We start from the raw sequence: 26,989 nt of genomic DNA, 5'->3' as shown, positions 1-26,989 counted from the left end.
TCGATCAATTCCACCGAAGATAGACGCTCCACTAACAATTTTGCTTAGAATGCGATCATTCCTCTGCGCCGCGACTATTCGCGATCAACAAAGATCAGCAACTGACAGTGCTGGGCATCGTGATGCGCGAGGCGCCGAACATGATCGTAACGTGACTGGACTACCCAAACAATCTCGGGGAGCGGGACTTTCGGGTGGAAAGTGTGGAATTTTCTGGTACAAGTTTATAACCTTTTAGGATGATAAAGGAATACTGAGTACGGTTATTATCTTTTTTAAGGAACGAAAATAGCAATTTTGAGACACGAAAAGTAACATTCTACTCAATCCAGCTTGAGCCCAATCCGAGAATGCTGTCACTTTACTGCCAGCACTCGCTAGCTGCCAAAATTGACAGCAGATAAACAAAACACCAATTGCTAGAAAAATATAAAATATTACGCAAGTTATAACAACTTTTGCCTGTGTGTTAAACATCTATTTCGCACCCCCCTTGGTTCTGGTTGTCCGCTGTTTGCTTTAGCACCTGCACCCTACCCCGTCCAGGCCTAAGAATGATCTCGTAAAGGACCCATCTTTTAATCGGCAGGTGGCTCTGACTTCAGTGTGGATTTCACTTGCATCAGAAATGCTTTCGCGTGCGCTCGTTTGTCGTGGTTTCTTCTATGGTCAGCAACGGTCATTGGCAAAAGCTCCATGGCTTCGAGTGGCCTTTAGCAGTAAGGCTCCATCGTCAGACCATAATAAAATAGAGCGCATCTGGAGGCTACTGTTCGGGCGCTATCTCCTCGTGACCAACACCGTCAGTTCCGGGGTGCTGATGATGCTTGGAGACATTGCGGCGCAGGAGATTGAGATGCGACGGGATCATACGGCACCTTCTACCGGATACGACTGGCGGAGAGTTTGTAAGCATTTTTCACTCGAGTTTGGTAGATCGATTCATTCATGGCCATTGGGTTTTTTTTTTGCAGTTAACATGACACTCGTTGGAATTTCACAAGGCCCATTGCATCATTACCTGTACAAGTGGATGGACGTTCTGCTGCCCGGGGCAAGCGTGCGCACGGTGTTTAAGAAGATTGGCATCGATCAGTTCGTTATCTCGCCGATCTTCATCATAACCTACCTCTACAGTGCCGGCTTGCTCGAGGGCGCCTCCGTCCGCGACTGCACCGACGAACTGAGGCACAAATACTGGACGATCTACATGGCCGACTGGCTCGTGTGGCCACCGACGCAGTTCATCAACTTTTACCTTCTCAGTCCCAAGTATCGTGTGCTGTACATCAACGGCATCACCATGCTGTACAATGTGTTCCTTTGCTACATTAAGCATAACGACGATTTGGTTTCACTCATCACCGGCGGTGATGGCGGAACCGAGGGAAAGGACAAAAAGACGGCCAAAGATTCGTGATACTAAACACATACGGTAAAGAATAGTACGAGTTGATTAATTTCTTCAACGATTATTTAGTTTCCCCCAACAAACATTCTTACTCTCACGTGGATGTACTTAATATACCCTCCGTTCTCCGTATTCGTTATTGTATATCCTATTTTATCCTAGTTGTATTATTGCCTTGTTCTAAGACCTTTTGCGTCCACAGGTGATTTATCGCCGACGAAATGGACCACCGAACGATAGTAATACTTGTTTATTGCTCAGATTTTGTGCGCTGTGTCGGCATCGCCACGGGTAGGTAGTAAACCGGAGGGGGGGAAGAAATCTTGCGACAAAGTGAGTTACTAAATGTACAGTGCGGGTATAATGTACTCGGAATTAGAAAGTATGGCAAACATGTAAAATAAAATCTCCTAGGGGACGCGAAGTGTCCTTAACAGTCCTTGAGCAAATGATTGTTTTCGTTCTTGTCTTTTCTTTTTTGTCATTCTTCACACGAATTTTAACTTTCACAACCAAAGAGTAGTTAAAAAACAGTGTACGAAATTGTAGTTTGGAAATCTGTTTTTCTGGGTTTTAAATTGAGCAAAACTGTCACCGTACATTTTAAATCTAATTTAATGCGAACGGCCCATCATTTTAACGCAGTTTGATGTACCACGAACCACAACTTAGTTTAACCTTCTAGTATTAAAAATCTATCAATTTAGGATTAATTTTTTTAAACCAAATTAAGTACAGTTCAACCCACAGATCGTCTAATACTTGCATATGCTTCGGCAAGAGAAGCCCTTTTTTCCCTTACCGAATTTAATGGAAAACGTATCCGAAATTCTTCCAAAATGTTTTACTAACTAAAAATAAGACTGATAAAGCCAAATGTGATGAGATATACGTTAGAAGCTGCCTTTTAGGATATTTGCGAATTCTACTATTCGTACACCAAAATGTTTAAAATAGATGGTCAGATCACACACAAATTAGTTCTCTATGTCGTTGGCAAGCAATTTGAAAGTGTCCTGATTCGTGTTTCGTCCACTGTTTTCAAATCGAATCCGAAAGACTTTTGTTTACCTGATGGCCGATCATTCAATCACCTTCGCTCCGTACGTGTCCCACTGGGCGATGGAGGTCGCGTTCACGAAACCCCAGCGCCACTTTTGACGCGGATTGGCCCCATCGCACGGGTTCACAAACACCGCCCGGGTGGTCGGGTCCATGTCCAGGCAGCGATTGTTCTTTCCCTGCTTCAGCATCTGACTGTCCGGCTCGTACCGCCACAACTGATTGCCCTGACCGCCGTGACAGTGGTAGAGCAGAATCTTCGCATTCGGTACACTCTCCGACACATCCCAGCACATCTCGCCGAACTTGATGCGCAGATCGCGGTGCCAGGAGAGCTGGAAGAACTGGTTCGATTGCGGCTGCTTCTTGTCTTCCGCGCACGAGTACAGCCCGATCGTACCCTTCTCGCCGTTGTTGAGCGTGTCCACGCAAAGGGCCGGATGGGGCACACTCTGGATGGCACCGTTGGCGAAATCGGGCGGCTCGATCGGGGGATACTTTTCGACCAGATCGAACGCAACGTGCGTCATGAACCACTTGAACGGTTTGCACTGCAGCTTCTCCCGGATGGCCAGCTGCTTCGAGATGTCACCCACGTCCGTGTTTTCGTACTTCTTCCGATCGCGCATGTACAGATACTCCTTGTACTCGTCCATCCACACCTCGGCGACACGTTTGTAGTTTCGCGTGAGGAAGTCTTTCTTGCGCGGATTACCGAACGGTGCGTAACCTCGGTAGATGTGGCCGACGCGGGAACACGGTGCATCGTACATCCTACCGCCACACTGCCAGATCTTAAAGCTCAGCTCGTATTGCTCACCGCCCCAGATGTCCAGTCCCTCGTCGTACCCTCCGAGTTCCCAGAAAAACTTTGCGCTGATGGCAAACAACCCGCCCGCCATCACCGGACTCTCGAACGGCTCCGTGGGGTTCTGAAGATCCTTTGGCAGCAGCGGGAGTCGCTTGTAAAAGAACTTCCAATCGAAGGCCCCCCGAGCACCTTCATCCTGCGCTCGGTACTCAAAATTGTCCCAATCGATTACGTCGATGAAGGGGCAAACGCACGTACGGTAGTCCTCAGCGATCGGCTCAAGCAACGGGGGCAGCCAGTTAACGTTCGCTTCCGTGTGTGAATCAAGAAATATCAACACATCGGCCGTGGCCACCTTGGCACCCGCGAGTCTGGCAGTGATCAGCCCGGACCTTTCCGGCAACCGTACTATCTTCACCTTGGGCATGTTTTCCGCCACAAACTGATCCAGCTGGTCCTTCAGAAACTCCTTCGTGCTGCAGTCATCGACGAGTATGACTTCCGCGATCAGTTCCGAGGGTGACCGGAGGAGGACACTGGCCGCCGTTCGGAGCAGCGTGCTCCAGTGTTCGTTGTAAAACGGCACCACCACGCTCACCGTCGGCAGCTCACTGAGGTACTGCTTTTTGCGGCAACCACGGTGCCGGATGTCCGGCAAAGAGCGATTGAGCGAAATCAGGTCGCTCAGCACCGCGTTGAAACCGTTCTTCTTAAACAGCTTGTCCTTCATTTCCGCCTCTTTCTCACTTAAATGGCCCGCCTTTCCCTGCTCGCCGATGCCGACCCGTTTGGCCTCCTCGTGGATGAGCTCATAGTTATGCCAATCGATCCGCTTCTGCAGGACATTTTTCGCCGGTTCGTTGAAGAACGATCCTTCTCGGGCGTGTTGTATCAAGGATTCGGCCTGACCGAACAAACCATTCAAAGATGGCTGTTTGTTGTCCACCGAGAACGAGCGTATGATGAGGGTTAGAAACAGCAGCACGCCTCCAGATACAAACACGTACTTGATCAGGGTACGCAGGTTTCGCCTCATCTTGATGCTACATCAAAGGACGCAAAAAACATCCGACATCCGGAGTAAGAATCTATTCTTGGATACTGTAAAACAGCATTAGCCTTCCTTACCTTTTCGATAATCAACCCGATGCTTAATTCCAAGCAGTACTACGACCCAAGAACAGGTACAAAACTACGATGAGCTGGCAGTTTCGATTCCAGTGACCACGATCCGTACTCCTATAACACACGCTTCACACACAGAGGACACACAGCTGCACTTCGAATTCCGGGGTGTATGCTTCAGTTCTTCGACTATTGGGTCGATTGCAGCATCCTTACTTCCAAACGACGAGCAGAGCAGCAGCACCTTTCACTTGACTGGCAAATTTCAGGACAGGTAAAAGAACACGAAATTGAAAACCGGTATAACGGGTCATCCTTCTTATGCGCCCCGCATCTTACCTTTCATCATAAGAACTTTCCCCGGGAAGAATGGAAGAGAATGGGAAGCAATTCGGCAACCTGAATTTCCAACCCCTTCACTATCCACCGCGCGCGATCTGATACGACGACGTGCCCCAATCCTAATGTAGACGTGTAGTGTTTACTGCAGCGAAGAGATAGCAGCAACAAGTGGTCCGCGTCGTGTTGTTTTGGGAACTGTTCAGTCAGCAAAGACGCGTTGTTGTTATGAACTCATGAGACAATTCATTTCATACTACCCACATGGTAGGCACACACGGTGCTTGGCACGCAGAACAATCCGTTCCCCCGTTGCGGTCGGGGCACGTTGACCAAATTTACTAGTTGATTGGATTCAATCAGATTAAGCGGCACTAGACGAATATACGCAAGCCATTACTTAGCAGCAAAAACCTGTTCACAGCACCGCATTTTTTATCCCACCCGGGAAACAAAAACACCTATGTAAATACGGCCACTGTCGGTTCGGTAGCATAACAAAAAAGTCCCATCGTCTGAAACGATTATTTGAAGCGACACCAGTTTGGTTGGCAAAGTTTGTGAAACTTGATTCTCCTACCGACCTCTCATCCACAATACCGCATTTGACAAAACCATCACATGAAGCAGATGACAGGTAAATCACTGCATGTTCTGCATCCAAGCAAACAGTTGTTAACTCTCAAACTCGGACATGTTCAGTTTCGTTGATGAAACATTCTCTCCTCGCATACTTTTATCAATTAATTACTTGAAAACGTCGACCACACACCTTGGAGACATTATAATACTCCCCATATGGGTGGATCGATTAAAGTTAACCAACAGAATTTTTTAAATTAATTATTGATTATTGTTGATTGAAGGGTTGATTATTGAAAAAAAGATAAAAGAAGGCTTATTTCCTCATTGGTTTATTTCAGTTCAAACGATTTTGCGACGGCGTGAACGACCTCTTTCGCTAAGTGTTTTATTTCGATGTAAATTGTATAACAAAATAATTCTAGCGTCGAATTTCCTAATATAAAAAGATTCTTAACAGTTACGTGTGCTGGAAAAGCTACATTTGTTCATTTGATCTGCCGTTCTGGCCCGTTACCATTTGGTAAAACGCTAGCAAATCCTTGTCATGGGCACCCGCCTCAATTTGTTCATTCCCTGCTCCTCTCAAGCGTGTTAGTTACTGTGCTCCAGGAAAAATGGTCACCTCCTGGATGCGGTCAAGTAGATTCGACTCAACTCTCAAGATGCTTAAATCCTATAAATTAGTTCAGAAACTACCAAAGTTTACTTATTGCTATGTGCTTCGCGCGTTTATGCCAAATTGTCAGACGACGAACTACAACCGACGTTTCAATACATTCCTCGAACGGGATCTGCTGCCTTTATCTTTGACAAAACTGGGACAAAACTAGGCTTATTTCACGAATGGTCTCGTGCGATCGTCTTCGTTGTTTTTAACTCACTAAACTCTGGTTGTTTTGATGTGCCGAAAAGTTCTCTGATCGTAAATTGATACAAAAACAAATTAAAAAAAAGCTCGAAAATGGCAATCATAACGCAAATTGGTATAAATAGGAAAGCTACGTCTCATTGTAAAACCATATGAAATAATACAGCACATTACGGTATTACAAATAAATTATGACAAAAAAAAACTGACGGTTGCACACTAAAGGTGTAGATTCCTGCGGCACGAATTGTATGTGATCTGAGTTCGAACATAAAAAAGTATAAATATGCAAAAGAATAATCATTAACGAAACAAGAACCCAATTAAGCGCTGATCATCTAAGCGTCCTGCCATTTAGACGAACACTATGCTATTTTTCTGTCCGGCCGCAATGTCTTTTCCTTGCTGATTGGAAGTGACTGCGGTCGTCGATGAGGAAGAAAGCAGATCGCAAATTTTATCAAATGTGTCTTCAGTCAGAATGGCAGCCGGAAGGAATGCAACTTCCTTATAACTGAAACATAAAAAAAGACATGGCACGTACAGAATTTAAATTAAGAAATTGGTTGTAGATTCACGAGAAATAATTGCTTACGTTTTCGACTTGTATTTTTCCTGTATTGCTTGCTGCTGGGTGGAAGCTGCGGCGTTGTGGGTCTTGCTTAAATCCAGTATAATGTTCTTCAAAGCCGACAGCCGATAGCCGATATTGTTTTCCAACATTTTCGACCACATCGGAAGGTCGAGCGCACGACGTGCTAAAGCCAACGCGCCGGCTGCAATTTCCGATTGGACGTACGTCAAGTAGGGATCAGCATCCAGTAGCGAAAGCTCGCAAATATACTATAAACGATCGGGAAAATAAATATAAGTGGGAGAAGATTCAACGGGCAAACCCAAATGATCTTACCATGGTCAAGAATTTAACTTTATCCGGTAGGTCGTTCATCACGCAGTAGAGATTGGTGAATACCAATGAAGTCGGTACGGTCAGGTCAAAGGAAAGGACCTTCAAAATCAACTGCTCCATGCGCAGGACTTGAGTCTTGGTGTACGTGTCGTCGGTGATGTACACGAATTCGCCTACATCTGGTGGGTAGATTTCCTCGTATTTACTGTTTTAAAGAAGAGTTAGCCATGAAAATGTGTTCAATTGTATCTATCTAGAAGTATAATGGTTAAAATCGTCTGCTTACGCTGCAATGAACAAGGCCGCAGTGCCGACCAGCTGCAACTTCGCACGAACCACCGACATGAAGCTTAAAAACCGATCGATGTAGGAAACGGCAAGGGCCAGTGTTTCGCCGTGTAGTTTGTACTCTTCCGACACCTCCACTAGCCAGTCCACCAGAATGGTGCGCATAGAGTGGGTAATATCGGTTTGCTTCTGCATATACCCCGGTTTCGGACGGTTTCGTCGCTCCGCCTCTTTCAGATACATCAAAATGTCTTGCTGATAATCTTCTACCTCGTAGAACCGTTCACGGTCATTTCTCGGGATCGGAACATCTTCGACAACGATGACACTCGACGACTTGTCTACCGACATCGGAGAGTAGCTTTCACTGACCGACATGGGTGTTTCCAGCAAATCCACATTTTTAATCTCCTGCAGCGGTCCCCTGATGGAATGAAAAATGCCATAAAAACACCAATGTTTATCATCGATACAGCAGGTAATCATCAACATTGTACTCACCGTTTCTCATGGTGAACCTCTTCTCTTTTAGCAACATTTAGGTGAGTCAAATTTTCTTTCGATTCATCGTACACCTGGAATGCTTGCAACACCTCTGAAGTGACGGTAACCACCGACTTCTGGGCAACCTTCGCCTGCAGGCCAGGCGCTTTCGGTTCGATACCATTTTCATCTCCTACCTTCGGTAACAGTACGGCTCCGGCAGCACGCTGATGTTGTAGTTTTCCCTTCGCTTCTTTGACCTGCTTGATTGAGATTAAAAACCAAGACGATTCAAACATTTAATAACCGCTGCGCATGCGCGAAGAGGGCACAATTTGAACTTACCGCCTTTTCTGCATTCGGGACGTTTCCCGGCTGAACATTGTTCAGTACGCTGAACATGGTCCGCTGCTGCTGCAGAAGTGTGCCGGTTTGCAAGGCCTGATTTTTACCGGCCTGGGCCACCACAGGATTCAGTGTTCCTAAAGGAACGGTCGCTTTCTTGCCGCCAGCGGGAGCATTGAGGCGGTTTTCCTTCTCCAAGTCTTCGTGCACTCGGAAAGTCGCCATTTTTCAAATCAAATCTTTCGTATTGTCTCTACGCACAGACTACTACGATCGCTTTCGGGCCGAAGTTAATAAAATGGATGTTGCGATGGAGGCTGCGTCAGCGCCTTGCTGTGCGTATGTGTGTTTGTGTGCGCGGAACACTCTTTTTGCGTTGCCGATGGCGTCGGCAAAAGGATGTGCTACGGGGATTTATTGGAATGCCGATATGCTTGTAGGCTCCGTCTAATTTAACGAAGAAGTTACTACTTTGGGAATCCACAAAATTTTAACACTTTTCTCCACGCCAAGAAAATGCGTGCGTGCGCGCCGTTCCGTACTGTACACCCTTGCCTGGAGAACGCGTCTCAAAAGGACATTTTCCTTTTCGGGCTTTGTGTCGTTTCTTCGAAACAGACTACACTATTCCACGTTTCCAGGTAAACGAATCACAATTTTACTTTGTTACATACATTCGGGAAACACGAAAAACGTTTCACAAAGTACAATTTTGACGAAACAAACTTATGCTTCCCTCACCAGCGGCAGCGATGATGCGATGAGATGCGCTTCCTTTTTCAAACAGATCTGCCAATCAAATGGAGGGAGTTTACAACAGCTGTCAACGGTCGAACTGGGCCGTACCTCATGGCGTGGTCTTGCAACACTTCATGACGTCATAGAAGCATTGCGACCGCGGACGGGTGTGCAAGCGAGACACATATATCTCATATTTCCGTGCGAAACGTTGGGCAGTCATTGTGATGGACATCGACTATGGTAGTATGTCCGGAATTGGAACATCAACCCATCTGGCAGATACCGATAAGTTGAATTGTTTTCAATTTTTAGTACAAGTATCTAAAGGGCTGTTTATATTATTATATTGTTAAATATGTTGATACATAATTTGCTTTTTTATCGCCTACCATTACATGCCAAATGTAATGTTAGAATTTATTGGTAGCCACCAAACCATGGGTTTCTTGCACGGTGGTACTTACAGCACACAACCGACAATCACAACTGACAGCTTCTAACCTCACTTTGCGGCTTGAACATATTGTAACAATAACAACAACAGAAAGTGTTCAACGCATAACAACGTTTTTCTCGTTGTCGGTGATGGATCTGAAAACATTCAAGTATGTTGATTTAATTTATCTTCCAGAATCGTCGTTTCATAACTTTCCCTTTACCACCCTTTTGGCAGGCTTCTTCATCCTGTAAAGTACTACAAGGATTATTTGGAAAAAGATATTCGTCCGGATGGCCGCTTGCTTGAAGAGCTCCGACCATTAGCGATCAGCTACGATGTGATCAACAGTGCCGATGGTTCTGCGATAGTCAAGATCGGCAATACGACCGTGGTTTGTGGCATTAAAGCAGAGCTGGCAGTCCCTAAAGCGCTCGAACCGAACGTGGGCTACCTGGTGCCAAACGTGGAAATATCGCCAGTATCATCGCCTGCCTACCGACCCGGGCCGCCATGTGATGAGGCTCAAGTTCACAGTCAATCACTAGCGGACATCGTGATCAATTCACGGTGTATCGACCTGCAGGACCTGTGCATTACCGCCGGAAAGCTGGTGTGGGTTTTATACTGCGATTTAGTTTGCTTAGATCACGATGGTTGTATTTTTGATGCGGCTGTCATAGCTCTTGTTGCAGCATTGCAGACGGGTCGGTAGAAAAATCTTGAACTTATATGCGAAAAAGAATTCGCAGCCTTTTAATGATGATCTTTTCCATGCACAGTAAAACTTCCCAAAGTCAAGCACAACAGCGATACGGATGAAACGGTGACCGATATGTCTTCTCTCACACCACTTACCGTGCATTCGGTTCCCGTGCCGACTTCATTCGTTGTAATAGCCGGGTATGTTTATATTACGGTGATTTCTAGTTGTGAAACATTCGAACACAACTTCTCATCTCGTTTCATCTTTTAGGCGAACTATTAGCGATCCTACGGCGGAAGAGGAAAAGCTTGCCACTACGACACTAACTGTAACGATGACCGACGAAAAAATCAGCTTCTTCAACCAGTCCGGAGGACAATCAATGGATGGTGAAATGCTCCAAACCTGCACCGCTAGTGCGATGAAACGGGAAAAGTCGGTGAAAAATATGATGAGTAGCATTTTGCAAAAGAGAAAACAAAATAAAATGAAATAATATGATGAGCAATAATGTAATCAAATACTACTCCATGCTTCAATTGTAGCTCAATTTAATTAGGATTCAGTTCATTATTCACTTTTAGTTGTAACAGAAATACACCTTCGTAATAATCGACAGACAAGTAGCGTGAGTTACCTATACGTAGTAGGAAATTTCTTACGTCTGCTTTGCCAACCTTTAACCAACCCATTCGTTATTACACACAGCGATTTAGTTCCGTTTTTTTTGCTCCGCTACAATTACATCCTTTTAAGCCCGCTTCATCATCAAATTTCAAAGCTACCCTAACGCAATTATGTATGTTTACTTTTCGTCATTCTCCCCAACGCTTTGGTGTGAACTTATATATCTGGAAGGAAGATAATCCATCTACCTTCTCTCTCTTTATGCTGCTATCAGCAGCTAGTAGTAGTCATTGCCAGTTTGAACACTTCATGTACAAGATCCTGTACATCCTACATTACATATACGACGAGCGTTGTTATTAGGTTCATTTCTTTATGACATGTGGATCATCTTAGTTTTTAATGTGCATCGCTACACTGTTTATGCGCTGTTTATGCTACCAGTCAACTGAAGATTAAAATAAAACAAAAGTCCTAATTAGTCATCTTTTAAGAAGGTTACATATCGTCTACCGCTGAATATTACATTACATGGGTAATCTATCAGGGTCGCTTAATTTTACTAAGCATGTACTGTAATAAAAACACTGGTATGTGTAAGGTTTGTTTTTAAATTGTAATGATCAAGGGATTTTTAATCAAGTAATATTTCACTCAGTTTTAAAGAAGAAAACTGCCAATTTTCAAATAATTGTCGATTATGAACCAATGCAGGAAAGACAAAAAAGGGAAGAAAAAAAAGTACAATTCATTAAATAACATAGATTTTATTTACAGAAAAAGTAAAGAAAGTCAGCTGCTTAGATTTTCGTTCTGTTTTTCTAATTAACCGCTATACACAATCCGATTCGCCAAGCTTGAGGTAAACTAAAATCAAAGTTACGCAAAAAATGACTCGACTAAAAACAACGTTAATCGCTCTGGTGGGATGTTAGTCCTCAGTGTCATCCTTCGATATGCCGAACACAGTTCTGATGCTGACGCATTTGAACGCAAAAAAAAAACAAAACGTATACTAAAATCTTTTCTGGGTATATTCGCACCAGTTATACACGCCAACTAACTTAGGCACAATGCAGCGAAGGGAAGGAGGATGAGCATTACCCAACCACGTTTCTGCCTCAACCATGCCTGCGTGTGGCTGCGAAAAACGGAAAATTGCAAGAATTTGTTACGAGAACTGTTTCTATGAGTCGTCTATCTAAACGTTATCCGCGAATTAGCGCTGAAGTTTGTTCCTGTTTGCAGCATTTGCATGCTTCGCTTTACACATAATATTACTTAAATATATTGAATTTCATTATCCGCTAATGCCTTTCAACCGTCGATTCTTCGATCTATTTTCATCATTCTTCCCATTCTCAGACAGCGTTCGGTACTAGTAATATCAACAAATTTAAATTATTATCCACAGCTTCACACCTCTTTCTTTGCAGCATTCATATGAATATGCTTGGTTACTTTTACAATTTCCGACAGCCGGTCGGTTTATTTTGTTTGTTTTTTCCATTTTTTTACAGTTCATCCCATGCAATGTAGTTAAATAGAAGCCTTTCTCTGCCCCGCTGACTATGACTTAAATTTAACGGCAAGGCAGAATTGCTGGATCTGTCTTCCAGCCAAATCTGATAAGTCGCGATGTGTGTAAAACTGCCTTTGGAGTACCATCTTTTCGTCTGCGCCTAGCGGCATTATGTTTCTTTGTTTTTCTTTTAACAACACTATTATCTCAAACCAGAAGTATTCTACTTTTGAGACACCTATAGTTTAATCGCGTAGCGGACTTGGACTACCAAACATTTTCCAATCTTCCTTAATAATGGTGCACAATATTTTCACCAGGAAAAAACTGATTTCCCCCGCCCCTCCAGGACATGGATAAACGAGGTTGTACGAAAACAACGTAAAATATACCTTCAACACGAATAATTATTCAGCCCGTTCGAACTAATCTTGCCAACATTTCCTGACTATTCGAGGGACGTCAAATGTTGGCAAAAATTAAAGCCAGTCCCGATGGTATACAATGGAAGCATTCAAAAGAGAGAGAAAAAAAAACAAGGAAAATGTCAAGACAATATAAAACTATCATTATTAGTAGCAAGCACTTTAAAATCATTCACATAAAAGAAGAACAAAACAACAACCGTGCACAATTGGGTGTTTCGGAGATTGTTTGCCCATTGCAGCATACGATGATCTCTTTTCTGACGCACCTGCTACTGAAAACGACAGGAGGTACCTTCTCAGTGGAACGCCAAATCGTACCTCTAGGGGCCTGTTCTTCTATCGTAAAGCGTCTCCGAAATGGTAACTGGTACGATCGCTTATTTTCAAAGTTTTTTCGCATTTCACGCGCAAGGCGCATTTTACAAAGCAGATGATTTGTCTTTTCACTGCTGTCCTGCTTATAGCAACCATTAACAACGTCTGCCGCAGTATCAGCAACAGTAGCTTAGTAAGAACTATGTTGCAGTGAAGCGACAGCAGCAGTTAATATGCCAATAACTAATAGCGTTAGCGGCTGCACTATCAGGGCAGCTATTTGCGTTCGGTTCTTCACTTGTTCATATCGGCAGCAGATCGTCTTCGGTGCTTGCCTGCTGCTGCCGCCGCGGCCGCTGCAATTGCGCTTATGTTTGGATGCGTTGTTTGCTGCTGCTGCTGTTGCTGTTGCTGTGCACTACCACCCGCCGTGGCAACAACAACCGGACTAGACAGGGACAGCGGTGTCATAACGGTGTTGTTGATAATGTTTATCTGTTGAGAGTTTTGATGTTGTGCTACGGTTGGCTGCTGTTGTTGTTGCTGCGGCTGCTGCTGTTGGATGTGGATTTGCGTTGTCGTCACTGGTTGTTGGCTATTGGTGGTTGTGATAATTTGTTGCTGCTGCTGTTGCGCTTGTTGTTGCTGCTGCTGCTGCTGTTGCAATTTTAGCTGTAGCTGTTTCGTAGTCATTAACAGTTGTTGATTGGATGTGGCATTCGTCGTTACGTTCAATGTATTGCTGAGTTGTCCACCATGAGGGGATGCTGGGGAAATTCGTTACATGTATGAGTCAGCGGTGCAATCACATAATTATGCGGACCAATGGCCCGCATTATGTTTCATTACTCATGCAAAACAACCGTTACTTATTCTCACTCTGTTGCTTTTTCGCGCTTACCCGTTATAGGTGATGCTATTTTCAGCGTCGAGCCTCCTACCGTTGCCATCTGCTGGCGGTGTTGAGCCACCCGAGCGGCCAGTTGCTTGGTCATGATTGGCGTAGTCCCAGCGCAGCTTACTACGGGTAGCTGGCCAGTGCGAGACCGTTGGCTTATATTCAGTAGCTGAATCTGTTGCCCTGGTTGTCCGGTACTCATCGTCAGCGGTGTACCAGCACGTATACCCTGCTGGCCCAGGCCTTTCATACCAGAGGTGACAATTTGAGCTAAAATAAAACAATATGGAGCACGATTATAATTTCTTTGCTATCTCTTTTTGCGTGGGGGTTCGATGATATCTTACCAATTGGAAGGGAGAGCAAGCTGGAACCACTCGTCTGTGGGTTCGTGAGGACGACGGTTTGGGTTGTTTGTGAGTTGCCTGAAAGTACATTACTGTTGCCACCGGCGTTGATGGTATTTACTACCTGCGTTGTATTAGTTACTGGCACCGATACGAGCAGGCTGGTCGTTTGACCAGTGTTGTTTCCGGCCGAGTTGTTCAGCACACCCGCCGTCGCTCCGGAGGGGGCGGAGGAGAGCGACAACGAGATGGGTTGAGCAAGCCCGGGAATTTGTACCTGTAAAGAAAAGCAAACACAACACTCAGTATGAAGAAATATCAGATCAATCCGAGCAGGCGACGCTTTTTTTGACGGGGTTCCGAAAGAAAAAATAAACGTGTGCGTAGACTCTTTGCTTACATCGAGAAAGGCGTCATTTTAACTCGGTAATGTTCCTTATAATGATGCTCACCTGTACATTTTGCAACCCGGGGATGGAAGTCATTGCACCATGAAGGCTAGCAAAATTCAACCCCTGCAAGTTGACCGTAGTAGGCTGTTGTTGCTGTTGTTGCTGCTGTTGAGAGATAGCCTGGGCTGCTTGGGACTGTTGTTGCTGCGGTTGTTGAGGTTGCTGTTGCACTTGCAGATGCTGCTGCTGCTGCTGTTGCTGCTGCTGAGGAAGAATGGTAACCTGCGGTGGTGGACTAGATAGCGGCGATATCGTGCTGGCGGGTGATTGGATCTGCAGATGCGTTTGAGATTGCTGAGGCGTTTTGGGCGACGGTATGGTAAACTGCAAACCGGGACTCGCCGACGGCAGGTTACCGCTATTGGTAAGGTTTATGCTACTAGATGAGTTCAGTCTTTCGATTAATGCTGGGTTAGTGTTGCTGCTACTGCACACGGTAGTACCACCGTTACTATTGTTGTTGCTGCCGCTGCTGTTGCTGCTAGAGACCGATCCGCCAATGCTCACCACCGAGACCGAGGGATTCTGCATGACCGTACCATCGACGTTAACGCTACCCCCGACGACACCAGCCGTTCCGCTATTCGCGAGCAAAGCACTTAAACCAGACATGTTGTTAAAGATTATGCTGCTGCCACTGTTGCTACTGTTGTTTCCATTCAGTCCTCCGCCACCACCATTGCTATTGCTAGCCAATGAGGCTGACGACGCGTTCGAGTGATCACTGCCGGGAGAAGCGATACTTTGTATCTGCAACTGATCCGTCACGACGGTCCGTCGCATTCCATCGTTGCCGGATGTGGAGGTGGTGACCAGCCCTGGGTTGTTCTGAGCCGCCGACAGTCCCTGAATCTGCAGCTGAATACCATCGCCAGCGTTTCCCCCACCGCCCATTGCGCTGACACGGCGAATCGAACCCCCGAAGGCGGCAGCAACGACGGCCGCAGTGGAGGTTGCAGTCCCAGCAGCGTTCGTGTTAATGTTGAGCACGCGCTGCTGCTGGTTCGCACTGTTGATGATGAGTTTACTGCCCCCGGGCGTGGCTATCCCGCTAGTGCCCGCGAACGTACCCCCACCGGCGTTGGTGCTGGAGACGGCGTTCGTACTGGACACCACCTGGCCACCGGACGATGACGCAGCGGCTGCCGCGGCCGCAGCGGCAGCAACGTTGAAGCTCTGCGGTAAATTGGAGGTTGTCAGAATCGCTGGTGGCGAAGCCAGTTGCGTAGCAAGGGCCGACATAGTAACGCGAATATTTCCCGCCGAGTGCTGAGTTACCTGCTGCTGCGGATGTTGTAGCTGCTGCTGCTGGATGCCTACTTGCGATGTCGGATGCTGTTGCTGCTGCTGCTGCTGCTGAATATCGCTTGCTTGGATGTTAATCAACTGTTGAGTGTTTGATCCGGTGCCGCTGCTGACGGTGATGAGGTTGGCGTGGTTCAGGACACGGTTCTGGCTCGCTTGCGCTTGTTGGATACTTATTTTGCGCGCTCCAACGCTGTTGAAAAGGGCCGCTGCCGCGCTGCCACTTATCGTCGTCGTCGTTGTACCACCCACACCGACAGATTGATGATGATGGATGGTATGCTGCTGGTGCTGGTGTTGCTGCTGTTGTTGCTGTTGCTGATGATGCTGTTGCACATCGGCCACTGTTTTACCAGCGGGCAACGTTAGACTACTGCTCAGCACCGGCGAATTTGTCATTGCAGCCGGTGCACTATTGAGAAGGCTCAGAATCGCTGCGTTGCTATTCGATTTGACGCTAGGTTGTTGTTGCTGCTGTTGTTGTTGCTGTTGTTGTTGTTGCTGCTGCTGTTGTTGCTGCTGTTGCTGCTGCTGCTGCTGCTGCTGCTGCTGCTGCTGCTGCTGCTGCTGCGCCTGTTGTTGCTGTTGTCGGTTAAACTGATTTGCCGAGTTCATGATACTTATTGCAATCGCTTTGATTTCCGGGTTTGTTGTGTGTATCGTATTCTGGCTCTGTTGCTGTTGTTGCTGCTGTTGCAGTTGTTGGCCAGCATTTTGTCCCTGTTGAGCTTGTATCTGCAGCTGCCCGGCGGTGGTTGGCTGCTGCTGCGCCAGTGTGGACACTAGGTTACCGGAAGCATCACGCGTTACCTTGGCGTTATCCAGGCGCACGAGCAACGGAACGGCATTTCCCATGCCACGTGCACCAGCCTGATTGATAATGGTCGCCGTTTGTCCGCCCGAGGAGAAGGTGAAACTCTGAGGCGCATTACCGACCGTTGCGTTGCCCGCCGACCCGCCACCTGCAGTTCCTGCACCACCGCCCTGCGTTGCAAGCACCTGCTGGTGGCCCGCGGCGTTGGTTGTCATCGTAAGGTTCGATATCTGCCCGGATGGTTGCAGCAAAAGCAGCGATCCGTTGCTCAAGCTGAGCGTCTGCTGCTGCTGCACACCCTGGTGGTGTTGTTGTTGTGGTGCCGCTTGTGTTTGCGATTGTAGCGTGATGGTCGTTCCATGTGGCGTTGCGACGGTCGACGATGTACCGCTGCCCACGGTGGCCACCACTCCACCAGTGGCAGTACTGGTTGTATCACAAGCACCGGCAGTGAACAGTTGCTGCTGTTGTTGCTGTTGCTGTTGCTGGTGGCCACCTGCTGCAGCTGCGGCTGCTGCTGCCGCTATCAGATGCTGTGGCTGAATGTGAATCTGCGTTTGCTGCTGTGTAGGTTGCGTCAATTGTGCCTGCGCCGTGGAGACCCCGGGTGCCGGGCTGATACTGATAATGTTTGCCCCCGAAGCGGTCGCAGCGGATATCAACTGCTGATGGGTCAGCGTTTGATGCACGTTCGTCGCCGTCGCCGTTGTCGCTGGTACCGCTGCCAGCGGTTGGGGTTGCTGGGCCTGATTGCCGGGCAGCGTGTTCGGGTTGGTGGCGTTCAGGGTGATGCTGCCGTTGGCACCGGCACCGGTCGCTGTAGCAATTTGTGACGCCAACGTGGGATTTGTCGCTTGCAGCCGGGTTAGCAATGCTTGGGTAGGGTGCGATTGCTGCTGAAGTCGTTGTTGAATTTGCGATATTTGTTGCTGCACAAGCGTTTGTTGCTGCTGCTGATGAGTTTGTTGTTGTTGTTGCTGCTGATGCTGTTGCTGCTGCTGCTGTTGTTGCTGTTGCTGCTGTTGCTGTTGTTGTTGCATTATTTGCTGTTGATGCTGTTGTGCTTGTTGTTGTTGTTGTTGCAGTTGTTGCTGCTGCTGTTGCTGAACATTTTGCTCCCGCATGCCGGCCGTATGGAGAACCTTCGGAATCTGGCCCGGAACGAGGTGAGTGATTTTGACCGACTTTCTTCCCTCCTCGGTGAAGATTTCCGTAAACTGCTGAATATACCGATGCGCATGGGCACGCGTTCCCAGCGAGAACTGGCAAGCCTCTCCGTTGCGTTCGTTCTCACGGTAGTCGCGATCGACGTATAGCTCCCCGAGGTACTCCGAGTTTGAGGGACGCTGAAAGATGGACAGCTTGATGTGGTAGACGCGCGTATCGCCCCGATTGACGACGCGGTCCGTCTCGAGAATGTACTCCTCGATTAGCTGCGGAATGCAGTCGCGGCTCTCCTTCGGTGCCTCGTACTTGCGGGCGTACTTTTCCACATTCACATCGGCGGGTGCCGCCAGTTCGGGCAACTCCAAGCTAGGCAGGTTCACTGTTGGCACCACTTCGGAGGGTTTTTTGGGCTGGGTGAAGCTCACCACACCGCGCCGGGCAACGTGCGGGCGCGGCGGACGCGCTCGATACTTGTTGATAAAGTCACTCAGCTCCAGTCCGAAGTTGTGCGTGAACTGGTCCGTTTTCCTCTTGCGATTCACGGCCACCTGGGAGAACTTTTTGGCCTGCCGCCGGATCGGCGCGGTGTTGAGCAAATGTCGACGGTGCTGCTGATTGATGACCATCATGCCGACGGCTGGGTTCGGATCGAGGCAGAGCGGTTCCGCGGTGGCCAGCACGAGTTGACTTTCCAGCGCCAGCTTGTCCTCGGCACTCCACTCACCGTCCGCCGTGAGGAGGTTCAAGTCGGCCAGTAAAGTCTTAAAGTGCGTAAATCAATTATAGCATATCAAATACAGACTCATCCCGTGTGTTGACGTGCTAGGGTTTACCTGATTGGTGGGTTTCAGCAGAACGTGGAAAGTATCACAGGTAAACATAGGAAACGATTGCCGATAGTCGCGCACCTCCGCGACCACACAACCGCAGTAGAACAGCCTGGGACACTTGCTCTCCAGAATGTCCACCAGCACGAGTGGCAACTCTTCCCGGTCGATGCAGTCCAGCAGCTCCTCCTCTTCGTATGGCCATCGCATCGTTTCCTGCAAAAGTTCGCTACTGAGATCACCACCAGCACCGGACGGTATCGAACCCTCGTACGACGCAAATGGAGGACCGACGCCGGTACCCATCGCCGAAGTGGCCGCAAGATTGGCAGCAGCTCCACTCTTTGATATCTGCAAAAAAAAAACAATGGGAAACCGATTAGGTAACTGCAGAGAATTTCCCTCCCCCTGTTTGTGTTTCGATACAAGTAATACGTACATTTCGGCCCGCGTCATTTTGCGATCCTATTCGAAATGCTAGCGAGTATCCTTTATTGCCCGGATAGAGATTGACAATAAGCGTGTTCAGCTGTTCGCGTAAGATGAGCTTTTCCAGTAGAAACGATGTACTGCGCAGGTTTAGCCGGTCACACGTCTCACCGCTGTCCTCCTCCTCCGCCAACAGCTCCAGATACAATTCCTTAAGTTTGTCATGAATGTTGAACCGTTCAACCCCCACACCCACGCTGCCGCTACCGCGGGCATTCGTCGTTCCGGATGGAGTATTTGGTGTCCCACTGACCTGCTGCTGCAGCCTCTGCCATTGGCCCGGACTAGTGATGGTACTACCATTCCCAGTAATACCGTCATCAACACCACCGCCGCCACTCCCCACGTCACCACCGCTGTTATGATGATGATGATGGTGATGATGGTGATGATGATGGTGGTGATGTTGCTGACTTGGGCTGGTGGTGTTTGTGCCGCTGGTGATGGAAGACGCCGATGGCGTGGGCGAGGAAGCCAGAAACAGGGACGAGGAAGCAGTGGAGGCCGAGAGTTTGGATTTCTTCGACGGAGAACCACTTCCGTAGCCGGACGATTCCGACGCGACCCGCTTTTCCAAATGATGATGATGGTGAAGGTGTTGGTGGTGGTGGTGGTGGTTGACTGCTGGGGACGCGGGGTTCAGTGACTTGGACGGCGTCGACGAAGTCGCGGTCGTTCGCCCGGTCGGTGAGGACGACGGTGATGGTGATGCTAGCAGGGTTGCCGGCGGGGACAGGGAGTGATGGCTGGTGGTGGTCAGTGAGGCGAACGTCGGTGATGGCGAGGCCGGATTGGGACTGTCGCCGGAGGACGATGTGTTGAACAGTGGCGTGCTGTCATTAAGTATAGGACTGGGAAGATTCGGATACTGTGGCGGAGGATCGATCAGCAGTGACGATTGCCTCGAGGGAGATTTTCTCAGCTTGCAGTAGGCATCATTTAGCATGTACTAAAACGAGAACGAATGAGGAAAGTGGATTGTTGGTGTCATACCGTACGGAGGGATAAGGTGTGTGCCTCTTACATCGGCTTCTTGACATGACGCTGGTTCCAAGCTTTGCATTGTGCTCGATGCCACCGCCGATTGTCGTCGTTTGTTGATACATTCACCTTGTGAGCGATTGTGGAAATCGCTCTATTTGAGAAACAGTGGCCCGATCCAGGGAACTCTTGCCACTTCCTACATTGAGTTAGCTTACATAAGAAACCTGCAAGAGGACACATCAGCGATTAGTACTCCCGTGCGTGCAGCGGATCGGAGAACATTTTTTTCCCGCAGAACCGATAGATATTGTAGGCCTACACCGCTACCGCACCGGTTAGCATGAGACGAGACAACCGATGCGACAGACAAACACTTTCGCCGACCGATTGAGCTGAAGGTTACGCGGACCGCAAGATTCCTAACACATCTCGTACTGTCGTCACTTCCGTGCGATGGTGAGGCACGCAAAACAACGTATGATTATTTGAAACAAAAAACAGCTCGGCGCAGCTAACAACAGTGCTATGCCCTTTACTTGCACCTCGAAGGTTTACTTTGTGCGTGATGTGTACGGCATGGTTTACACATTTCTCTTTCGTATTTTGTTCGCAAGAATTGACGCTCGCCGCCAATTCGCTACTAACTGCTGCCAGCCGATGCTGCAACTAGTGTTGGACGTGCACTTGGACCTGGTCAAGTGCCGTCATCTTCACCTCACTTCAAACGACCCGCGACGGGAAATAACATTCGTTCCAAATGCTTACTATATATTCTCACTGCGCCCAGAGTCGATTTTTCCTGCTTCGCAGTGGGCTGCGGATTCTGGCGGAGCACGGCCTGGACTGGTCGATCTCGAGTGTCACGATATCACGGTAAACCGTGCGCGAATCCCACACTCGATTCAACTTCTTTTCGCTACCAATCCGGACAATCGTACTGCATTTGGCGTTTCAAGGAAACATAATACACATCGGCTCGATGATATCCGCGAGTCGCGAAGACTGGAACAACTGTCAGCTGCAGCAGAAGAGCACAGGGACAACAGCAACAACAATGTAGGGAATCCTTGGATCCACTATTTCAGGAGCATCACTTTATCTGCGGAGTCACACTAACGTTCGACACACTTGACTCCGCCACGCAACGGTACGTTCAGTTTGCGATTATCGTGCAATGGAGCGATGGGAAGAAACTGTGAATCCTGTTTTCACAAACATTCATTTTTTCTCTACGTTTTCGCTAAAACCTCGTTGACTGCTGCTTTCCGATGCCTGCTCCTTCTTTGATAGACTGATTGTCAGCTTTTCTCGTTTTCACTCACATTACCCGATCGGTGATCTTTCTCCCTCACACTCGTAGGTAGTGTTGGCAGAATCGGGATTCGGAAGATTCTAAGATTCAATCCCTAGACGGATTCCAAAGATTCGATCTGACAGATTCTAAAGATTTGGATCCCATTTAGAAAAATTCCTAGAACCTATTTTTTACAAAGAAATACAGTAGAATGTCCATTATCGGAGTTGCTCTACCCAACCAAACCCATTTCATCAGGACCAGACCATTTTTACCAGATTCTGAATCGGATTCTGGGGATTCAAATTAGGATAAACAATTTCCAGACCGACATTGATTTGTTTACATGATGATGATGATGATGATGAGTCCCACCGCTTACCCCTACATAGGTTTGAGAGAGACGAAAGTATCTTACGATATTAAATATAAATCATCAAACGAGAGGGGGCATTGGGGCATTACTCTCCAGAACAATCGTATCCAACTCTGCTCCATTCATACAACGGTCGCCATCAATTGCACAAGGAGGTATATCTTAGATTTCCCAACTAGCAAAAGGAGACCACTTTCCGGAGTAGGGCAGGTATTTTCGTACAGTATTGGTTAACACCGCCAGCTATCAATGATTGATAGTGTGGTGAAACCCACGAGTACTACTTAAGGAACCTGATCTTGTTCCTTCCATACAACGGTCCCGAGCAATCACCTCGAAAGGTAAATCGCCGAGTCCCCCAAGGTTAACGAGGCACCACTTTCCAGAGTGTAAGAGGGCATTTCTGCTCTGTTTGTAGTTCCCACTGCCAATTACATAGTGACCCAACTAAAGCGAGATGTGTAGATACTATTAGTTCTTTTCGTACAGCCATGACCACCAATTGTCCTCATTTACGCGCGCGTGTCTCAAAACTATGTAGACTCATTCATTCTATTAATATAAATTAGATAATAAAAATAAAAAGTTCCTGTTCATTTTTTTACTCATCATCATCATAATCAAAGACCATGTTGACAAATGCAATACTACGAGCTCAAAAACTACAACATTTACTAAATACATTGCAAGCACAGCGTCAGACTACCCGCTCTCTCGATATCCTGTTGTACCAATGTACTCCTTTAAAAAACAATGAATTTCGGGACAGTTCTCGGGTAAATCAGTTAGTCTGCATATTCCCAAAAAGGACTAGGTTGTTCGTGTTGTTTGAATACAATTAGAAGAATAATGTCAACTATACTGATATTCTTATGTAAATCATTCATTGAATTAATGAATGAAAAATTGGCATTAGATGAGCGTGTATGATATGACGGATTGGGATTCGGATCCGAAGATCCGGATCTAAGAATGGATTTGAATCGAAAGATTCGAATCCCTGTAGGGATTCAGTTTCTCCATCACTACTCGCAGGTATCGCTGTCGCGGCCTGGCTGTCAAATTGTGTGCGAAAGTTATAGCGCCGGTTTGGCGGCTTGAAAGGCTAGTCGGCTTTGCCAAGGTTTCGAAACGAAGCTGATAGTAAAGTTGTTTTTCACTGCGACTGCAATATTTACCTTATGGCTAAGGTTACTTAAAAAACTTAAATAATAAAATTATTGGTTGTTAAATAATAAATTTATATAATTAAATTTGTTGTTGGCTGTCCGCGACTTCGCCAGTTAGAAAATCAACCAACGAGAGCCGAGGAGCTACCTTGCCGGCGTGGGTTCGAATCCCAACCGAGACCGGATGCTGCCCTGTACGAGAGGACTGACTATCCAAGGCTAGTAAGCCCATAATGCAGGCAGCAGGGAAGACCGAAGATGGTAGTTACTCCAAGAAGAAGAAGGAAAATTAATTTATTGCCTATGACGGTTGAGTTAAACCTGAGCCGTTGATTGGATTAAACAGTTCCAAGTATAATACTGATTGGAAGTAAACTTTTTTCTTTTGACGACTTGAGGATTATTTTCCTAACTTCCAATTAACCCTCAAGCGTTTGAAATCGTGTGACGACAATTCAAAGTTGACCACCCAAAGTGGCTGCGTGCTTTGACAGTCGGCATTCTGTTGAAAAATACATGAATACTAGTGGTGGGAAAATCCAATCCCTGCAGGGATTCGAGTCTTTTGATTCAAATCGTTTCTGAGATCCGGATCGTCGAATCCGAGTTCCAATCCGTTGTAAAGCATAAATACAATTGTCATCACGTAATTGTTTTATTCAAAGCATACTCACATATAAACTTTTTATCAGCTTTATTTTTCACATATTCCGATAGGGTTTCTTGGTTTTATTTTCCTCAAAGTTTCATGTTACATTTCACCACGCTTGTTATTTCCTTGTTCATATTATCGTGTTCAGCAGTCGCTCTGCTTTTGTGTAACTACTCTTATCTCAAGATTTGTTGGTAGTTTTGGTTGGTATCATTTGTTTTGTTTGTAGTTTTTATTTCTTTTGTTCAGTTTGTTCTGCTTCGACATTCCTGGTTTGTTCTATAATCCCATTCACTTTTATATACTTTTTGTGCGACTTTTCGTGTCCCTAGTTTTATTTAATTACTCACCTTTATTGTATGACTATTTGCCGACGGTTTTGCTCTGATCTTTCCTGTCAAACTCAGTTTGTGCTGGGTTTAAGTGTTTGTTTGTTGAAAGTATCTGCTCTTTCCTAATTCTAACCCAGTTGACCTGATCACTGCAGGCGATTGTTGTTCCGGTTTGTATTGACCCCGCGCGCACACTGCCATTATTGTTGTGTCGCCACAATACATGCGTCGTTCTCTGTTAATGTTCTTGCAGTATAAGTGAAATTTTAATAATTATTACTAGGTGATTTTTGTTTTCTTGTTTTCAGTTTCCATACATCAATCATTTAGTTTTAACTTGCTCTCATTTCTCCGCACATCCGCACTATTGTATTATCGAGCTTTCGGTACCTTCTTTTCTATACAGCTATATAAAAGAGTTATGCACTCACGCGCGCTGCCCAAAAGGATTTTGGTTTTCTTTTCTTCTACTGTTGTTTTTTGTTGCTTCGTGCAAGTTGCGATGCGCGTTTGCTTTCTGTTGATTTCTGCTTTTTACCTTCGATTTATGCCAATTTATTTTGATAGGTATTTATATACTTCTATATCAATCTGTTGCTGATGAACACGTTCTTTTTTTTTGCACATTCCGGCTTCTCACCCCCATCACACAGTTTCTCTCTTGCCCCTTGCGTGTCCTTCTGGTTAGTCTACTTTGTTCGCAGGTTTTCCTCTAAGTTAAAGAAAATGCACTAGAGATGATTTTCTACCACCCCTCGTATTGCACGTTCTCAGCGCTTATAGTGTAATCGTTTGCTAACAATTATGTGGTTTCTCGTGCGATTTATGTAATCGTCCACCATTTCTTTCCAACCCCTATATCATCAGAGCCACAGTACTGGCGGGCCAAACAGATGTTTTTTTTTTAAAAGGGACTTTGTAGTCTGTCTGAAGTCCGCATTGGCGTGTTCCGCGTGTTAACGCAATGCTTGTTCTGTCCTTTCTCTGCCAGCTGGTGGCTAGCGCCTGGGAGTACATAATTCTACGTGTTAAATGGTTGCAGAATATATTGCTTAACTGCCTAATTGCTGTGTGGCTAACAGGTCAGTAGCGATTTCTAACACTCCAGCTTGATGAAAGTACGCGTACATACACAGTAGTAGGTGCAGTGTTTCATCACTCCCAGCATTCACTTTCGGAGCCCGTGCTTGCATGCTCTCGGTTATCCGGACACAGATTGAGACAGTGGCTCAATTAATTTGCTTCACTATTTTTTTTTTCGCCTGTTCTGGTCGCGCGAAAGCTCTAGGAATGGAGAGTCAGTGACAAATTGACTAACACAGTAGAAGGAAGGTACGAAGGTGGGTGTTTTGCTACGAAATCCGTACAAGAAGAGATATCTTTACAAGGGAGCAATAACTTTAACGAAAAATAGTACATCTGTTGCATCTGCTTGTTCATCTGGTTATTTTATATACTTATATACGGATTTATACAAGTATATTCATGTGTATGTTTATGTATGTATAAACGATACATATTTTTACTGTTCAGATTTTCTAGGTTTATTTCCGTGTAAACGGGGTCTGATTTCCGTAAGATCCTCCTGCAGCTTCTGTTTCACTATCTTTATCCCAAAACCACCCTTCATGCAGGTTCTGCCAACCGTCTTTTGCGTCTCCATCGTCTTCATCTTGCGGCGACTTAGTTTGACCGTTTCTGTGCATGAGACGATTGTTTATTGTTTGCTAGGTATACGGAGTGTTTCTTTAATGTACGGTACATATTAATTATGATTTTGTCTATGATTTGTATGTGTTGCCTGTGGGGTGGTGAATGTTGCTTTACCGCACCCGGGTCCATATAGCAATAGAAATAAAATAAATAACAATAATTTTACACATCTATTCTCGCTCCTGTGGTTACCCCCTCGATTTTGTTGCACATATCTATCGAGCTAAATTTTATAATCGCTCTACAACCACCTACAGTTTATGTTCTTTAATGCTTGCTCTCTCTCTAATGTTTGATTCGATCACGTTCACAGACATATTCCAAAGCTTTCGGAACAGATGATTGCCCAGAGTATATTTTTAACCACATATTTTTTTTATGTGGAATAAAAATCTTAGGCAGAAAAAACACTGCATATTCTACGAGATGTTTCTGATTTTTTACCTTCTTTCGGTCGATGTCCATCGTTTGCTTTACGTCGTCGTTAAAAACCAAAATGCATCACTTTTAACAAATAGAGCTTGCATAAATATAAACCACCAGTAACGAAATGGGAACATCAAATATTCTCCGAATTAGGATAGTTATCAGGATGAACTTTACGTTTTCATACTTTACATTCTTTCATCAGCAAGGTGTATCAAAAGTCTTCTTTTAAATCCGAGTTGCACTATCAAGCACTATCTCAGCATGAATTTCTCGTCTTTCCAACCGAGGAACAATAGAGTCATTAATGTTCTGTATTCTTCAAATTGTAACCAAAAGACAACATAAACATAGGAAAACAAATTTTTCCTCCTCAGATTTATTCATTTAGCCCATCTTTCTTACGTAATACCGTCGTCTTCGGTTCAAGTGTGAGGTGAGTACGTGTTTGTATGTTTTCTTTAATGATAATCTATGTTGTTTTCTGGTTTTCCGTTTCAATTTTGGGATTGTGTCTCTATTCTTTGACTTTCTTTGTTCTACTCGTTACCCACTTTACTCACTAATGGTGGCGGTGAAGCAAGGGCGAAGAAATTACTATTTACATCTTTTATCATTATCTTCTCACCGTTTTCACCGAAAGATACTACGACTACTTCGTCACCTTGTCAGGTGCCTCGCGTTCAAAATACTGCGAAGGACGTTCCACAACATATTCCAACTGTCTTCTTTTGTTTATAGA

General features: G+C 46.0%; 5 protein-coding genes across 5 annotated transcripts; 2 read left to right on the top strand and 3 right to left on the bottom strand.

The window, feature by feature from the left end:
• Nucleotides 1–628: 628 nt before the first annotated feature.
• LOC131285896 (mpv17-like protein 2) lies at nucleotides 629–1,700 on the top strand. The gene is made up of 2 exons (XM_058314750.1): nucleotides 629–908; nucleotides 975–1,700. Exons 1-2 carry the CDS (start codon nucleotides 629–631, stop codon nucleotides 1,418–1,420), a joined length of 726 nt encoding a protein of 241 aa, XP_058170733.1. The 3' UTR covers nucleotides 1,421–1,700.
• Nucleotides 1,701–2,249: 549 nt separating this feature from the next.
• Nucleotides 2,250–4,320, bottom strand: LOC131288138 (N-acetylgalactosaminyltransferase 6-like). Its single transcript, XM_058317250.1, has one exon. It carries the CDS (start codon nucleotides 4,318–4,320, stop codon nucleotides 2,494–2,496), a length of 1,827 nt encoding a protein of 608 aa, XP_058173233.1. The 3' UTR covers nucleotides 2,250–2,493.
• A 1,337-nt stretch (nucleotides 4,321–5,657) lies between these two features.
• On the bottom strand, nucleotides 5,658–9,013 carry LOC131288139 (G2/mitotic-specific cyclin-A). The gene is made up of 6 exons (XM_058317251.1): nucleotides 8,228–9,013; nucleotides 7,901–8,142; nucleotides 7,398–7,823; nucleotides 7,112–7,316; nucleotides 6,797–7,044; nucleotides 5,658–6,715 (listed from the first exon to the last, which is right to left on the bottom strand). The coding sequence occupies exons 1-6, from the start codon at nucleotides 8,450–8,452 to the stop codon at nucleotides 6,556–6,558; spliced, it is 1,506 nt and encodes a 501-aa protein (XP_058173234.1). The 5' UTR covers nucleotides 8,453–9,013; the 3' UTR covers nucleotides 5,658–6,555.
• A 444-nt stretch (nucleotides 9,014–9,457) lies between these two features.
• LOC131288140 (exosome complex component RRP43-like) lies at nucleotides 9,458–10,727 on the top strand. Its single transcript, XM_058317252.1, has 4 exons — nucleotides 9,458–9,573; nucleotides 9,642–10,111; nucleotides 10,187–10,307; nucleotides 10,381–10,727. Exons 1-4 carry the CDS (start codon nucleotides 9,554–9,556, stop codon nucleotides 10,604–10,606), a joined length of 837 nt encoding a protein of 278 aa, XP_058173235.1. The 5' UTR covers nucleotides 9,458–9,553; the 3' UTR covers nucleotides 10,607–10,727.
• A 2,419-nt stretch (nucleotides 10,728–13,146) lies between these two features.
• Nucleotides 13,147–21,365, bottom strand: LOC131288137 (uncharacterized). The gene is made up of 10 exons (XM_058317249.1): nucleotides 21,051–21,365; nucleotides 20,326–20,509; nucleotides 19,252–20,250; nucleotides 18,819–19,163; nucleotides 16,578–18,746; nucleotides 14,871–16,478; nucleotides 14,700–14,819; nucleotides 14,248–14,524; nucleotides 13,904–14,170; nucleotides 13,147–13,769 (listed from the first exon to the last, which is right to left on the bottom strand). The coding sequence occupies exons 2-10, from the start codon at nucleotides 20,362–20,364 to the stop codon at nucleotides 13,297–13,299; spliced, it is 6,297 nt and encodes a 2,098-aa protein (XP_058173232.1). The 5' UTR covers nucleotides 20,365–20,509; nucleotides 21,051–21,365; the 3' UTR covers nucleotides 13,147–13,296.
• Between the last annotated feature and the right edge of the window lie 5,624 nt (nucleotides 21,366–26,989).

Source organism: Anopheles ziemanni, chromosome 3 (genome assembly GCF_943734765.1).
Source record: "Anopheles ziemanni chromosome 3, idAnoZiCoDA_A2_x.2, whole genome shotgun sequence".
Taxonomy (NCBI): domain Eukaryota; kingdom Metazoa; phylum Arthropoda; class Insecta; order Diptera; family Culicidae; genus Anopheles; species Anopheles ziemanni.
The sequence above is the reverse complement of the archived record's forward strand: the minus strand, read 5'-3'. Positions and strand labels throughout refer to the sequence as shown.